The following is a 16,600-nucleotide window of genomic DNA, read 5'->3' as shown; positions in this document are numbered from 1 at the left end:
ACATACGTAGCCTTGACCAACTGCCACTTTTGGCAGAGCAGGATACCCAGGGCTCGGTTTACACCTATCACCATTTCTAGCCACTGGGGGACCATAGGCAGGCTGGGGGAACTCATATTAATGTTAAAAAACCTCATAAAGTGAAATTTTCATGCCATGGGACCTTTAATGCAAAGCTGCCCAATTTTCGAACATATTTAGTTTTGTAAAGGTTTGGTCCAGACATCCCTGCTTTGGACTGAACCATTTGAATTGATGAGACTTCAAACAGACCAGTGGCCCATTTTGGTGACCCATGCATGGTTATCTGGATAACTTTGCAGAGTAAAACCATATCAAGTATGGCACATGGGCTGATGTGAAAAGACCAGAGCAAAGTTATCCAGATAACTCTGTAAACCTTCTTGTTCTTGTTGTTTAACCTGGGAAAAATAAAAAAACATTTAAAAAGGTGTGGTGATGTTCATGTGCTTAATTCAGCTGTCAAGTCTCTCCGAACTTTAACTTAAAGCTGTGAAACCTGAGACCCCCCATGCACACACACACACACACACACACACACACACACACACACACACACACACACACACACACACACACACGCACACACAAGCGCACACAAACACACAGGTGCACACACACACAAGCACACACGCAGGCACACACACACACAGGCGCACACACAAGCGCACATACACACACAGGCACACACACATGCACAAGCACACACACACATACACACACACAAAGCACACACACACAAGCACACACGCAGGCACACACACACACAGGCGCACACACAAGCACACATACCCTCACAGGCACACACACACACATGCACAAGCACACACACAAGCGCACACTACACACACAGGCACACACATAGGCGCACACACACACAAGCACACACGCAGGCACACACACACACACACACAGGCGCACACACAAGCGCACATACCCTCACAGGCACATACACACACAGACATGCACAAGCACACACACAAGCGCACACACACACACACACATGCACACACACACACACACAAGTGCACGTGCACACACACGCACAAGTACACAGACACACAAGCGCACGTACACACACACGCACACATGCACACACACACACACACACACAGGCGCACACACACAAGCGCACATACACACACACACACACACACACACACACACAAAATAAACTTCACACAACAGGGCCCTGAAGCAGCATGGAAGCCCTCTCGTGTCTCTGATGTAAACATGTTGTTGGTCTCCCAGCAGCCACATCAACAGGCCCAGGCTGAGGAAGTGGACATGTCCTCATATGGAGAACGCTGGACCAGGCACACATGAAGAAGACACTCTGCTCTGCAACACCAGCATCATTTCCTGTTTCCTGGGACTCTGTGGTTCAAACTTCTCCTGGACACCACGGTGACTATATCATTTTTGGTTATACCAGTAGTTCAGTTGGTAACATAGTGTGAAGCGTCGTTGTTGTTGCTATGGTTTCCTGCAGTTTGATTAATATTAGTTAGACAAAAAGAGAAAAAAATTTAATGTCAGGTTTGCTGACTCGTCTTTTTGGTTAAAATGCTGGTAAGTAGACCTCGAGTTAAGATTTTTTTCTTATTCCCACGTCAAGAATGAACTCAAAAACTACTTTGCACTTCAGAAATGCTAAAAGTAGGCTACAGTGTTGTTGCTGAAAACAGCTTCATCTGTAATCTGATCTCTGACGGGTGTCTTGATTTGCTTCTCTACGTTATGTTAAACCATCCTTTAATGCTTCTACTTAACTTTTTAAAAGATTATTTTAGCTCCTAGATTTGGTTTGGCGACAAATGTCCTGTTTCAGTGTTTTCAGAAGTGTTTTCAGCTTGTTCTGCTGCCACCAAGTGACCAAACTAAATCAGTGAATGCAGCTTTAGCTTACAGTTTTTTACAATCACTTTGCTACTAATTTCAGAACCTTGATGTAATTTTTCAAAACTCTAGACACAAAACTCACAACCAATGATCAAAATGCACATTTTTCCAAACTCTAACACTTTTTTTCAATTGCTTGGATACAATACACATAAACCAAAGATCATTTGTTCATTTAACAAAGATCACCTGTTCAATATGACACAACTTAACATCAAAGTACTACTATTTCAAAAAGCAATTCACACATTACATTTCAGATAATTGTCTGTTCATTCCATTACAATCATCTATCAATTAATACAACTACTCAAAATGTTAAGTAACTGTTGCATTACTCTTAATACATAATTGTATGGAAACAGACACACAATATTCCATGTTTAGATCATGAAAGTTTCAAGATAACGAGATTCACATGTCACCAATTAGTGTGGAACATGAACCAATTAGACTAAATGATCTATGGATGTAATATTTCATCATCCTTCTTTACTGTAATGTACTACTGTTTATCAGACACTGTTTCTATGGTCCCATGTACCATCTTTGAGACTATTTACAGTATTGACAGTACTGCACTGTATGCATGCAGGCCCTTGGATATATATATATATATATATATATATATATATATATATATATATATATATATATATACACTGTACTGTATATATACATATACATATATACTTGTACCACATTGTTCGCCATGCCCGAAGCTTTTTTCCAAGATGTTTGGCTAATTGCGATGTAGATGAGAACCTGTGGCCAAATCCACAAGACAGAGTTGATGAAGATGTAGAAGTACAGTAATCACTTCTTTGTTTAGCTTTTTACAGTACAAGCAAGTTGAGGAACACTGCATTTGATGTTTTACAGTACTACAGTACTACTGTCTTTTCTATTTTGTAGCTAATTATTTCGCTTTGATTCAAGTAAACCTATGTTGTGATACTGTATTGTTTTTCATCAATACATTTCAGGTTATGGTCAATGAATCCACTGTGTCTGTAGTTTTCTCTCTACTACTGCAGTACTTTTACAGGGATGTATTTACATCTAGTACCATACTGAAACAGGTATCACTTATTTTGTACTACAATATTTAATGATTGTACGAATGATGAAACTATGGGTAGCTTGTGTGTGGGTGATCTAAAGTAACGTTTCAATGGTATTTCACAATCAATTAGTCTTTTGAACCAATGATTGTGCAAGTGCAAGATTTATTTAAAGATATGAATGATGTAATGTTTTGAACATTGGACAGCCTGTGTTACAAGTGATGATCGTTTTGAGTTTTGTGTCTAGAGTTTTGAAAAATGACGTCAAGGTTCTGAAATTAGTAGCAAAGTGATCGTAAAAAACTGTATATCAGCAATTAGATTAATATTTGTTTAATTTTTGTTGTATTGATAATATAAAATAAATAGGACTTTATTGAAATTGACATGTCACAACAGCACAACAGACTGTGGAGGGTCAGACATAGATAAGGAACACAGAGAAATTAGAAACTTAAGTAAAATACTTTGTGTGTGTGTGTGTGTGTGTGTGTGTCTGTGTGTGTGTGTGTGTGTATGTGTGTCTGTGTGTGTGTGTGTGTGTGTGTGTCATGTGTGTGTGTGTGTGTGTTTGTGTCTGTGTGTGTGTGTCTGTGTGTGTCTGTGTGTGTGTGTCTGTGTGTGTATGTGTGTCTGTGTGACTGTGTGTGTGACTGTGTGTCTGTGTGTGTGTGTGTCTATGTGTGTCTGTGTGTGTTTGTGTCTGTGTGTGTGTCTGTGTGTGTTTGTGTGTGTGTCTGTGTGTATGTGTGTGACTGTGTGTGTGTGTGACTGTGTGTGTGTCTGTGTGTGTATGTGTGTGCCTTTGTGTCTGTGTGTGTGTGTGTGTGTGTGTGTGTGTGTGTGTGTGTGTGTGTGTGTGAGTGTCTGTGTGTGACCGTGTGTGTGTGTGTGTGTGTGACTGTGTGTGTCTGTGTGTGTGTCTATGTGTGTGCCTCTGTGTGTGTGTGTCTGTGTGTGTGTGACTGTGTGTGTCTACGTGTGTGTGTGTGTGTGACTGTGTGACTGTGTCTTTTTTAAAAATGATTTACATAATATACACAATGTACATATTAGGGGTGGGGAAAAAAAAATCGATACAGCATAGTATCGCAGTATTTTCCATGGCAATACTGTATCGATACACAGATGCCAAGTATGATCTATTGTAATCTTTGCGTTGGTCAGTTTATCTGCTTGACTATCCCATTTTGCAGCAATAAGAAGTGAGATGAACAGAGAAATGTGTCTTTTTAGATAAAACAGATGTTGACAAAGTTTCCTTTTTGGGGACATAATTTGAAATTGGGAAAAATTTGAATTTGGGAAAAAGGTAATAAATTGCAATGTATTGCAGAATATTGCAATTATGTTTAAAATCGGAATAATATCGTATCGTGACGTAAGAATCTAACACACTGGCTGGCTTGCTTTTTTTCTTCTTCTAATAATGTTAATAATGTTAATTAATTAGTAATAACGTTGAGATTTGGACTGTTGGTCGGACAAAACACACATTGTGAAGGTTTCACTTCGGGCTCTGGGTCATTGTGATGCTACTTGTCTCTATTTTCACAATTTTTACAACCCCCCCAAAAAATCAATCAATTGATTAATGGAAAAAATAATCAGCAGATGAATCCATAATGAAAATAATAATTAGTTAATAGTTCAAAATGAGCTCCAGCTCAACCAACTGTATACTTTAACTACATTTTACTGATTATACTTTTACTTACACATTTTCAATGCAGGACTTTTACTTGTAAGAGAGTATTTCACAGTGTGGTATTAGTACTTTTAGTTAAGTAAATGATCTAAATACTTGGTAATATTAATAATATTAGAAATAATATAATCATTAGGGGTCAAGAGTGTAATTTATTTTCAAAATGTTCTTTTTAATTATAAAATAAAACTGAGTGAGTGGGTGTGAAGAGGGGAGGAAGAGGAGGAACTGCATGTCGGAAACAGAAGAGGAGTGTGAAGGAGGATTAGAAAGAGGAGGAGTAATTTAGGGAGGAGGAAGAGGAGGAGTTGCAGATGGAGGAAGAGGAGGCGTCCTGTCCGTTTGTGTCCAGTGGAGAAGGAGAGAGGAGCGGCCGCCATGTTGACTAAGAAGCCCGGAACCTCGGTCCTCCCGACGGGTAAGCACAGTTTCTTTGCCGGGCTGAGGGCGCTTGAGCCCGGCCAGTGTGGCGGCGTCACACCTCTGATCCTTCGCTTCTCATTACCTCTTTAATTTAGCGTAAATTAAAACGTAATAAGTCAGAAGCGAATATAAAAACAGTTGAGGGAAGGGCTGAAAGCTCTGCTAGCTATCTATCTAAACAGAAACAGGCTTTCTTTCTCTGATCATTAAAATATCTGTCATCTTGATTTTGTTTTTTAAAAATGGCAGACAGAGGAAAAGCCGTTACTGTAGAAACTAAGCAGATAAAATGAAAGCCGCTCCAAACGTCTGTCAGGTTTATTTTTAGCTAGCTAGCTAGCAGTAGGGATGGGCGAAAACAAACGAACGGATCTTATTGAACGAGTCTTTTATAGTGTCCGGTATGTACCCGGTCAACCTGTCGAAAGTGTACAAGTGCCAGTGCTCATAATTCCCAGACTTTTGCACTAAACCGACCAGGTTAACGGTGCATTTACATGCTCCTCGGATGGTCGTTCTTCATCAAAACTTAAACGGTTCTATACATTTACATGAATCGATTTGAAGTAACCGATTCTATAATTGGAGACGTTCCGCCCATCACTAGCTAGCTAAGCTAACAACAGACGAGAAGTGACAGCAGCAGTAAGAACAGGTTTCCCGGTGTGTTTACTTACCTGTTTATATTCTGCTTTGTAACGCCTTTATAACAGTATCACAACTGTGTGTGGTGCCTGTAAGATATGTATCGGCATCTTTGTTTTTTTTTGTGTGTAAATGTTAGACACGGTAATTTTGATGGTATTTGGTGTTTTTTAACGTTAGAGTGTGTGTGTGTGTGTGTGTGTGTGTGTGTGTGTGTGTGTGTGTGTGTGTGTGTGTGTGTGTGTGGTCGGTTGCTTGGTAATTTCTGGCCTCCATATCGGCAGAAAGAAATAAAGCTTCGGTTCAGTTCAGTCAGAGGTCAGTCGGTGTCTCTTTTTGGTGTTTTAAAGTCAGTATAATGCATTTATTGTAGCTGTCAGCTGTCAGAAAGGCATTAAATATGCCTTTCTCTGGTTGTAGTAGTATGACAAACACATGCTAATGCTGTTATGGAGCTATTATTAGACGTTAATATTCATGCTGTAGCTTTGTGTTAGCCTGAAACTGTCGTTTTATCAGTGTTTTTCCAGGCAGCGCTGCTTGGAAGGCACTAGGATTAGGTTATGGTTATGGTTAGGGTTATGGTTATGGTTATGGTTAGGTGCCTTGAAGTCAACGGTCGCAGCGCTGCCTGGAAGGAGACGTTGGGGGTTTAAAACACCATCTAGCTTTTACAGCTTTATAAACTGCTAATATCTCATAAGAAGAGGTTTCCAGCGTGGTGATGGGTATTTATAGAATGCTGTATAGATTTATCGTAGTTTTAAATGTAAATATATAATGTTTATTTGGTGACAGACAGTTGAGAGCCAGATCAATGCATAGGCATGGTCCAATTTATTGGCTTGTTTTTAGCTCATATATCGAACGATAAGTTACGAGAAATTGCAGTTTAAAGATATTTTTTTGATAATTCGGGAACATAGTTTGTCCTCAAAAGTTGATCTTTCTACTGTGAATGTCCTGCTCAGTACAGCGGTCATGTCTGTAAAAAGAGACAATTTTAAAGGAAGCTTATCCAAAACGTTTGTTTACGTTATGTGTTTAAAAAAACAAATAATGGTTGAAAAATATCGGTACAGATATCGTTAACTTTGATATCAGCCTCAAAACTCCAGTATCAGCCGGGCTGTGGTACCTATATTAGCATGTGTAATACCAGGAAGTTTTATAGACTAAGTTGAATACTGTTGTAACTAACTTATCTCTCGAGTAAATTGTAAGACAAGCTATTATTCGCCGCCATTAAGCAGCCCTACCTAGCCCTGATTAGATTAGGTGGATTAGATTGAACAGAGTACTGAGGCAACTAAATGTAGTTTAGCATCTAACCAGAAGTGCAAAGTAATACACAGAATAAACAGAAATATATAGTAGGGATAAAAGCAGTAAGAGATAGGTATGAATACATTACAATACATACAGTAAGTAGTCAATATAACGTGCAGATAAAGTACAAGAATGAGAATATATGTGAAACAGTGGGAATTAAGATGCAACACTAGATATACAGTATAGACAGTGGCATGAATATGAATACACCTTAGGTCAGATACAGTATGAACATATGTAGAGGCGTTATAAAATCCAATACACAAAGAATTTTAAAATTACAAATTAACGCAAATGGAAATCAGATTAGAATCAGAAAATCGATTTGCTAAACCCAGTAAAAGTCACTGAAAACATGAGTTATTCTGCCACTTGTGGCCACAGGATTTAGGATTTAGGATGTAGTTTTAATGTTAGTATTCCTGAACTATTTCAGACACTACTGTATGTTTTCATTCCCCATTATTAAATAGACATTTTTGCAAACTGAATGTAAACACAGGCTTCCCTTACAGCCGCAGGGCTGAACTATAATGTGAATGTAGCTATGAAAATGTAAACGCAGGCTGCTACTGAAGTGCTACAGTGTTATTGTAGTTTGGAAACTGATTATCGTAATGTAAACACGGGTTCTTTAGGCTGCCTTGCGGTTATTAGTCAAATGTTTGCTCGGTCTTGTCTGTGTACGTAGAGACAAATGTGATATTAATTAAAACAGCGCGTTACAAACATTAATGCATTACTGTAGCTCAAAGATGACTGATTCTAATACCAAGTTTACAGACTACTATTGCAGTTCAGCACATATAATCACTATTATCTTACTGTTATTGGGTTATGGGTATTGTCAATATTGCAGTTTATTCTGTCCGTTAGCATTCATTTTGCCAGTACTGGCTTTGTCACAGTAAATACTGTATCAGTCTGATTGTTGTTTGATTAATCAAATTGTTATCCAAGGTAATGTTAGGGGCGTTTTTAATCTTTTTTTCCTTGCAGTCTTTTCATATAACTCTGTGTCCTTACTGCTTCTACACACAGTACCACATGTATTCATCGTACTGTTGGTTTTGTAACCAGTTCATTAGTGGTTTGAGTTGGTAGCCAGTGTGTTTTTTCTGCTGTAGGCTGTGTGGTGACCTAAAGGTTCCATTTTATGTACTAATGTCGACAGTACCAAATATCAACCAGATACAGCAAACGTTTTCATTTGAAAGCTTCGCAAATATTGAGTGAAAGAGATTTTACCGTGGATGTTTTTCAACATCATTTTTGACTTTGGTCCAGCTGTGAGCAGCTCCTACACCTCTGCTGAGCTGTAGGAACAGAGTCCAGTCGTTTTCAAGCCCTCAGTAAGCTTCGAATGACGTAGTCTGTACGATGTTTTGCATGTCTATAGTCGCAACGTATTGAATCATGCAAATGGGAGTAACAGGGCACACTTTTGTCAGTCTCTTCAAAAGCATTCATGATGTTGCATTTGGTTTAAGTTTAAATCCCGCTTACTTTCACACCTCTGGACGAATTCGTCCAGTCGCTGCCCGAAGTGGGTACAACTGTTGGATTGTCTGTGTCGGAAAATTGTAAATATTGTCCTAAGGGCCATTCTCCGTAAGAGTTTAGAGGGTGGTGTCTTTATTTACCCTTTCCATGTCTGCTCTAATGTAAGATGCAAAAGTTAATATGCCCTGCTAACTGGCTTACTACTTACAGTTTGGGGTACCCTACCGAAAGTGTTTTCTCACTCTCCTGGATGCTGATTTCAGAGTTGGGCTAACGTTAGCGGTTGCTCGGTTTTCACTCAGCTACACCAGCCCAAAGTTACCCGAGATAGAGTTAGGCCTATGTTAGTCCATATCCACGACGTTCCACTTCCGGGATTGCTCCGGATTTCACTCATTTAGCCGGATGTCCGTCCCCTTCCTCTTCCTTTGTGTTGACGTTCTAACCTCCGGCTGATTTGTGAGGACTATGGTTGACTGCTCCTCAGATCTCTGCAGGGTAAATCCAGACAGCTAGCTAGACTATCTGTCCAATCTGAGCTTCTGTTGCACGACTAAAACAGCTTTTGAACGTCCACATGTTCCACCAAAACAAGTTCCTTCCAGAGGCTATTTAGCAGAGGCACCGTGGCTCCGTACGGCGCTTAGCCCCGCCCAAGACGATTGTGATTGGTTAAAAGAAATTCCAATAAATCGGAGAACGTTTTCTCCCGTCCTGGAATGCTGTGTGGACTAGCCAGACCCTCCTCCACAGCGCTGCGGAGGAAGGTCTGGCAATGGGAGACTAGACCTATGTTCAAAACAGTGTTATGTTAGAATGAAATAAGTCTGATCTCAATTTTCTTCCAATCTTATAGAAGCTAACTTTAGCTCATTTAGCTCGGCACTTGATAAAAATTTGCCGGCGATTGTTGTTGTTTCAGCCAGAGAAAATCGGCGCTCGCAGACTAAAAAGTGAAAACCTGCTTTTGTCTACGTCTGTGTGAAATTAAGGACACACTGTTTAAAAAATTACCATGAATTTTGATGGTGGATCTGCCACCGTTTTCACTGTAAACTGCATATGTACTGCAATAGAAAGCATGACAGGTGTAGCAACAGTAGCGAACGGGCAAGGCTTCTGTAAAAAAAGGGCGTCTCAGACTCCGATCTCACGAGCATTTCATTCGAAGCATACTGAGGCCTTCAGACTTCTAATTACACTAAATCTAGTGTCTGCAAACTCAAAATGTTAGAACCAGTGGATAAATGCAACTGGCATCCTAAAAAAAAATGGGATGGAAATAAAAATGTCAACAGGATGATATGATAAAAGAGGCATGTTTTTGGTTGCAATTTCCAGGTCACTTTGTTGGTCAGTTTTTTGTACTCAGCACCTCTGTGAGTGTGTGTGACCCCGCTGGGTGTCGCAGCGCGGCATGTGTGCGGTCACATTGCTGCAGAGTTTCCCACTCGTCCTGTCGAGCAGCATGCCGGGCGTGCTCGCCGGCGCTCTGGCATTTCCAGCTCGGTGTCAAGTTCACATGCAGCACGCGGCTATTCCACCCTGTTTGCGTGCATCTGTCAGGCTCGCAAGCAAAGGATACTGAATGTGCTCTCCAGTATGGATTCCTGGTACATTATTAGTATGTAACGTGCAGTGCAGAGTACAGTATCGTTATATACTGCAGAGCTGGAGGCCGCGCGGAGCTGACCACTGGCTGAGAGGCCAGGTGGACAGTTTGAGTTAGTCTCAGCAATGCTGGATTTCTGTAGGCTGATGTTATTGGTATTTTATTATATTATTGGTACAATGCTTTATTAGTCTAGGTTTATTAGTCTTACAAAAAATGTGTTAACCCTTGTGTTGTCTCCCCGTTGACTATGCAACTTTTAGTTTTTCTGGGTCAAAATTTAAAAATGTGAAACTTTTTTTCAACGTTGTGGTTGTCACTTTTTCAGATGCTTTTGTCGGTTTCTTATGCGTTTTTATTTGACGTTTTTGGTTTTTCTCACCCACGTTTTTGAAGCTTTTTCCGACATTTTTGTCACTTTTTTCAACGTTGTTTTATCAATTCTTTTTGTTGTTGAAAGAAACCCAAATATGTCAAATTTGACCAGAGGACAGCAGGAGGGTTAATTAAGGAGATAAAGAAAAGTCTGGGGCAGCTTGTTTACAATTGGTTGTTGACTTAGATTTGTCGTAGGGCTGTGCAGTTAATCAAATTTTCATCTCGATTTCGGCGCCCAAAGATCACAAAAACAATGTCCTCGATTAAAAACGATTATTTTGCCCGTTATGTTTTGCAAGTAAACTCTCATTTTGTCTCGTGTTCTACTGGTGAATTCAAAAAGTTCAGCGACTTCACTGTTTGTTAACTTCAACAAATGCAACATCTTTCCAAAAGTCAATTAGTATTCGCATTAAGTAATCGTGATTTCAGTGTTGACCAAAAATACTCGCGATAATGATTTTCTTTTTACATAACGGAGCAGGCCTAATTTGTCGTCCAACTAAAAGAATAATTGACCAGTCGTTTCATCTCAGGAGGACTTAATTCATATTGTTCACTGTAATGTGCGACTTGTGTAAGACAATTAGAGAGACAATGTCTGCAGTAAAGGTTGCAACTAACGATCCTTTTCAATATCAATCAACGCGACAACTACTTTTCTGTTAAAGCGATTCATAGTTTGACCTAGAAAGTGTCTGAACGTGTCAGATTAGTAGTTTGGTTGAACCAACAGTCCAAAGATATTCAATTTAAAACAATATAAAACCGGTGAAAAGCATTAAATACTCACATTTGTTTGATCGATGATTGATTAGTTAACCCCTTATTAGTCTTAAGGCCTTTTTACAGTAGCCGCAGCCGACCTGCCGCGCGCCAATGTGACGTCAAAATGACGAAGACCTCGCTGGCGTGCCAGGATTTAAAGTGCAGGCCAGAGGTCGTGCACCACTCTATTTGTTTTCAGCGGCGCACGACAAAGAGGAAACAGGAGGCATACATGCATGTCTGTGGTTTCTTTTGAAAGGTAACACTGAGACTTCTTCTCCAACAGTTAAGATCACTGTAAGTGCTATTGGCTTTGAGTAATAGAAGTTTGAATAGTCTTAATTCTTTTTATAAAAAAATATTCTATATTCTATTGCTGGGACGTATTAGCCTGAAAACACAATGGGGCTACAGCAAGAAGTCTTACCTAGTCCCAGTTGAAATTTGATAACAATATCTCATAAAATAAAAATTATACACTTGTTTTTGAATGGGTATATGTCTAGGCGTTTCCTAAAACAGACATTTGGTGACTCTAAAAGGACCATTTGGTAACGATGGTCACATACCTAGACTAAAAAGACTGATACTCTCAAACACGTTTCCACTAAATGTTCAGTGAATCAGTGAATCAATGAATGGTCTCGGCATTAGTGCCAGTGCAGAGTTTCCCCGGCCATTACCAGGATTAGGCGCTGCACCCGTTTTGGGCAGCACTTAGGCCGAATGTAAAATCAATGCGAGCATCAAAACTAACTGAATTACTTTTCTGAGATCTAACGATTGCAGTTGGTCCCCTGTAGACCTGTAGATGTCTTTAGCAAGTTTTGTCTTCAAGTTTTTTGAGTGTTATTTATTTATGTGTTAACTGTTGTAGCTTTTCCAACATTTCAGACACACATGGTAACGGTAGTAATAATAATAATAATAATAATAATAATAATAATAACAATAATAATAATAACAACAATAATGCTCCAAATAATGAAAAAAAAAAAAAGAGAAAACTAAGTTTGCAAGTTTCAACTCGTCTGGGCTTAAACTAGAGGTGTTGAAATTAATCAAATAATCGATGCATCGAATCGTGGACGATGCTGCATCGATAATCGGCCGGCTCATAATCGATTATTTCTGTTTACAATGTAATGTCGGCCTGACAACATTTCTGTTGACATATTCTGGTGTGTTTTGCACATTCAGGAAGTGCCATGTGCTCAGTGCTGTATAGTTTTATGTATCCAAGTTATTTAGTATTAGAGCACTGCAGAATGTTTGGTTTTTGAAGCTTGAAAAGCTATTTTATATAGCTGAATCAAATATCCTACATGGCTTTAATAGAAAGATGTATTTGACGCATCGTGATGCATCGAGATATTGAATCGCTGACATGATAATCTTAATCGAATCGGGAGATCAGTGAAGATTCACAAGTCTAACTTAAACCCCCCCCTTTGCCAAATACGTGCACCTTATGGCGCTGACACACCGAGCCGATAATCGTCCGTCGGACAGTCTGGCGAGGTCGTGACTCGAGTCTGTTCGGTGTGTTCTTCGGTGTTTTTGACCAACTCGGGGAGACTGATCAGTCCGACTGCCTGTTCTGCCGAGGGTCGGCCGTCTGGTTGGTGTGTCTGGGGCTTAAGTCTCCCACAGACCTTGGGAAAACACTGCTGTGTATTCAAAACATGATCCGAATACATTGTTTTCTCTGGCTTTGTAGAATTGTTTTTGGCATCCTCAAGAAAATGTTTTTCAATCCCCAAAAAAAATGCAATTTTCCCCATACATTTCATCTCTCTTTGTGGGTTTTTGCGTGTCTTTGTAGCCGGTTTGTAGCCTGACAAGCCAGACCCACATCCAGATGTTGAGGTCTGGGAACTCCCCATTGGTCAGGGCTCAATCCGAGGGGCGGGATAAACTGTTGTCTTTCAAATTCCCCTCTGCACGCAATAGGATAGCGCTACAACCAATCAGAGCAACGCTGGTTGATAGAAAAAACTTTAAACTCCGAACACATCTTCCCTTTTTTAAGAATGACTTCAGTGCCGTTCTTTGTTCTTTTCTCAAAGAAAAGCTGAACTCCAAGTCCTCCAGAAGACCGCTGTTCACCAGCAGCAGCAGCAGCTATAAGCCCCGCCCACCGACTCTATATACGATGTGATTGGCCTGACCAGCGTTTGGTTTTTCCAGCTCGCAAACCAACAGAGTTGCTAGACGACCCTGGCTGCAAAATAATGTTGCTGCCGCTAGGGTGCGTCTAGATTTCTAGGCTAGCCGGTTTTAGGTTTCTTTTTGGTAATTTTTTGTTCTCTTTGGGGTTGTTTTGGGTCTCTGGGGTCATTCAGGGTCTCTTAGTCGTCTAATTGTGTCCCTTTTGTGGTAGTTTTGGGTCTCTTTTTTTGCATCACTTTGGACCGTTACTATCACCATTATCTATCAAAAAAGTTAGTAAAGCTAAAGCAGATAACAAAATAACACTCAAAAAGCTTAAAGACAAAACTTCAACTACAATCCTGAGATCTGAGAAAAGTCTTTCAGTTGCACTCATTCAGCTTCGGTGCTGCACCCTGACGGCTGTGTTGTGATGTATTGATCGTTTGTCCCAGGCTCGGTCATTAGCAGTATTACAGCGAAGACGCATCAGAGAGGCTGCATTGTTTCACTGCGGCGCGTTTTGTGCTGAGGCTGCAGTTTGGGTATCACACAGCGGTGTTGCACATCAGAGGCCGCATTGTGTGTTTGCAGCCGTTTGACAGCGTGCTGGCAGCGTGCAGCGGAGCTGTCCTCATTAGCAGGATTACAGCGAGTGTTCGGATTAAAAGCAGAGAGCAGCCGCAGAGACAATCTGTCCCCGTCAACCTGCAGCGACACGTGGAGCTGCCGAGAGCTGGGCGCCGGCCTGCGAGGGTTTCCGTTCGTTCAGCTTTGAGATGTGTTGATCCCGCCCGTGACCCGCCAGTTGGGAGACTTCTTCTGTGATCGGTGATCTTAGCGCGCTACATCCTGCCGCAGCTTACACGATTAATTGGTTAATCCGATCCGAGTCAATTGAATCACTTTTTCAAGGCAAGGCAATTTTATTTATATAGCACATTTCAGGCAACTCAAAGTGCTTCACACAAAACATCAATCATTAAAGAACAGAGAGCAAAATAGGGATTAAAATAAGAATACAAATATTAATGAATACAAATTGAATACCATATAAGATACATAAATAAAAATATAGTTCAGTATAACAGTTAATATGAGTAAAAAATAAAATTAAAAATAAAATTTACAATTCCGTATTAAAATTGTATACTAAATGAAATACAAGAATAAAATACACTGTACGGTAAAAGAATTAACGAAAAGCATCATCATAAAGAAAGGTCTTCAGCCTTGATTTAAAAGAGCTGAGACCTGCAGTTTTCTGGTATTTTGTTCCAGATATGTGGAGCATAAAAACTGAACGCTGCTTCTCCCTGTTTATCGGATTTATCTGAGATATATCAAGCGGAAACTCCAAACGCTGGCTCTCAAATGTGAAGGTTTTCTGCTTCTTCTTTTTTTTTTGTTGTCCCTTTTTTATATCATCGTAAATTAATCGTCAACTATGTTGAGAATTGATGAATCGTTTGTATTTATTTTTTAAGAAAAAAAAAATCTCTTTCTCGCTTCTCAAATGTGAATATTTTCTGGTTTCCGTTGCGTTTTATGATAGTAAACTGAATGTCTTTTGCGTTTTGGACTGTTGGACGGACAAAAACGAGCAATTTGAAGACGTTGTTCTTGGGCTCTGGGGACATAATGCTACAGGCGTGTATGATATATATATATATAAAGCCATATTTTCAAATGTTTTTTTGGCATCTCGGCACGCTGAACTGCCCGTCAAACACACACCGCGCTCGGCTTCCCCTCACCACAGACGGCATGGGTTGTAGCTGCTGCGGTAGTGGGCCAATCACACGTCGCGTTAAATCCCAGATCGCTTGCGGCGATTGGCTGCGACCAAAACCAGACCTGGGTACAAATATTTTGGAATGCCGGTTTAACTGGAAAGTTTCGGCCGATACCTTTTTTTTTTTTTTTTAAAGGTATCAAGTGCAGATACTCAGCCTAATGAGGAGTGTAGAAATACTCCAAAGTATTATGAGATACAGTACAGGCCAAAAGTTTGGACACACCTTCTCATTCAATGCGTTTCCTTTTTATTTTCATGACTATTTACATTGTAGAATCTCACTGAAGGCATCAAAACTATGAATGAACACATGGAATTATGTACTTAACTAAAAAGTGTGAAATAACTGAAAACATGTCTTATATTTTAGATTCTTCAAAGTAGCCACCCTTTGCTTTTTTATTAATAAGGGAAAAACTTCCACTAATTAACCCTGACAAAGCACACCTGTGAAGGTAAAACCATTTCAGGTGACTACCTCATGAAGCTCATTGAGAGAACACCAAGGGTTTGCAGAGTTATCACAAAAAGCAAAGGGTGGCTACTTTGAGGAATCTAAAATATAAGACATGTTTTCAGTTATTTCACACTTTTTTAGTACATAATTCCATATGTGTTCATTCATAGTTTTGATGCCTTCAGTGAGAATCTACAATGTAAATAGTCATGAAAATAAAAAGGAAACACATTGAATGAGAAGGTGTGTCCAAACTTTTGGCCTGTACTGTATATGTTAAATATGTACCTGAAGTGGAGCCGATTTGTGCTCGAAATGTTGTGCATTTAAAATTTTAGTTTTCAGAAGTGTTCTTTGGAGTAGAGCTGAAACGATTAGGAAAATAATCACCAAATATTAAGGAGAAATAGTGAAAAAAATTGTTTCCCTAATGTGAGGATTTGCTGCTTCTCTTTGTCATGTATAATACTAACTAAATAACTTTCAGTTTTGGACTTTTGGTCAGACAAAACGGGACATTTAAAGACGCCACTTTGTCTCTGCAAAGTTGTGATATCTTTTATTTCTTTTTTTTTCTTTTTTTTTACTTTTTTGTTAAACAAATGAAATCATATGATCATAATCGTCATCAGCTTAACCGATAATGAAAAGAGGTGTTAGTTGTAGCAGATATCACATATATTTGACATATATTAAGAGATCACACGACAGATAACGTGGAGACACGGGATAAGAACTGGGAACTATGTATTTTATTTTTATTTTACTTTAAGCCTACAAACCATAGCATTTTGGGAACTTGAGCATGTTTAACGGTGTGTAACTGTGTGTGTGT

The 16,600-nt window shown here is 39.6% G+C and overlaps 1 protein-coding gene across 5 annotated transcripts in view; it reads left to right on the top strand.

The window, feature by feature from the left end:
• The window catches only part of dyrk2 (dual-specificity tyrosine-(Y)-phosphorylation regulated kinase 2), a 39,056-nt gene that overhangs the window by 2,032 nt on the left and 20,424 nt on the right, over positions 1-16,600 (top strand). Inside the window, exon 2 of one of the 5 annotated variants that reach the window (XM_039791105.1) lies at positions 1,273-1,428. In XM_039791105.1, the coding sequence (XP_039647039.1) occupies positions 1,344-1,428 (85 nt within the window). In that variant the 5' untranslated portion in view covers positions 1,273-1,343. Of the gene's footprint in view, positions 1-1,272; positions 1,429-1,573; positions 1,594-4,924; positions 5,117-5,670; positions 5,785-6,065; positions 6,085-16,600 lie in introns of those variants that run through there. The other 4 variants (XM_039791109.1, XM_039791106.1, XM_039791108.1 and 1 more) reach the window with 4 other exon arrangements.

The sequence above is a fragment of the Perca fluviatilis genome, chromosome 23, assembly GCF_010015445.1.
Source record: "Perca fluviatilis chromosome 23, GENO_Pfluv_1.0, whole genome shotgun sequence".
Taxonomy (NCBI): Eukaryota; Metazoa; Chordata; class Actinopteri; order Perciformes; family Percidae; genus Perca; species Perca fluviatilis.
This window is presented reverse-complemented; position numbering and strand designations above follow the sequence as displayed.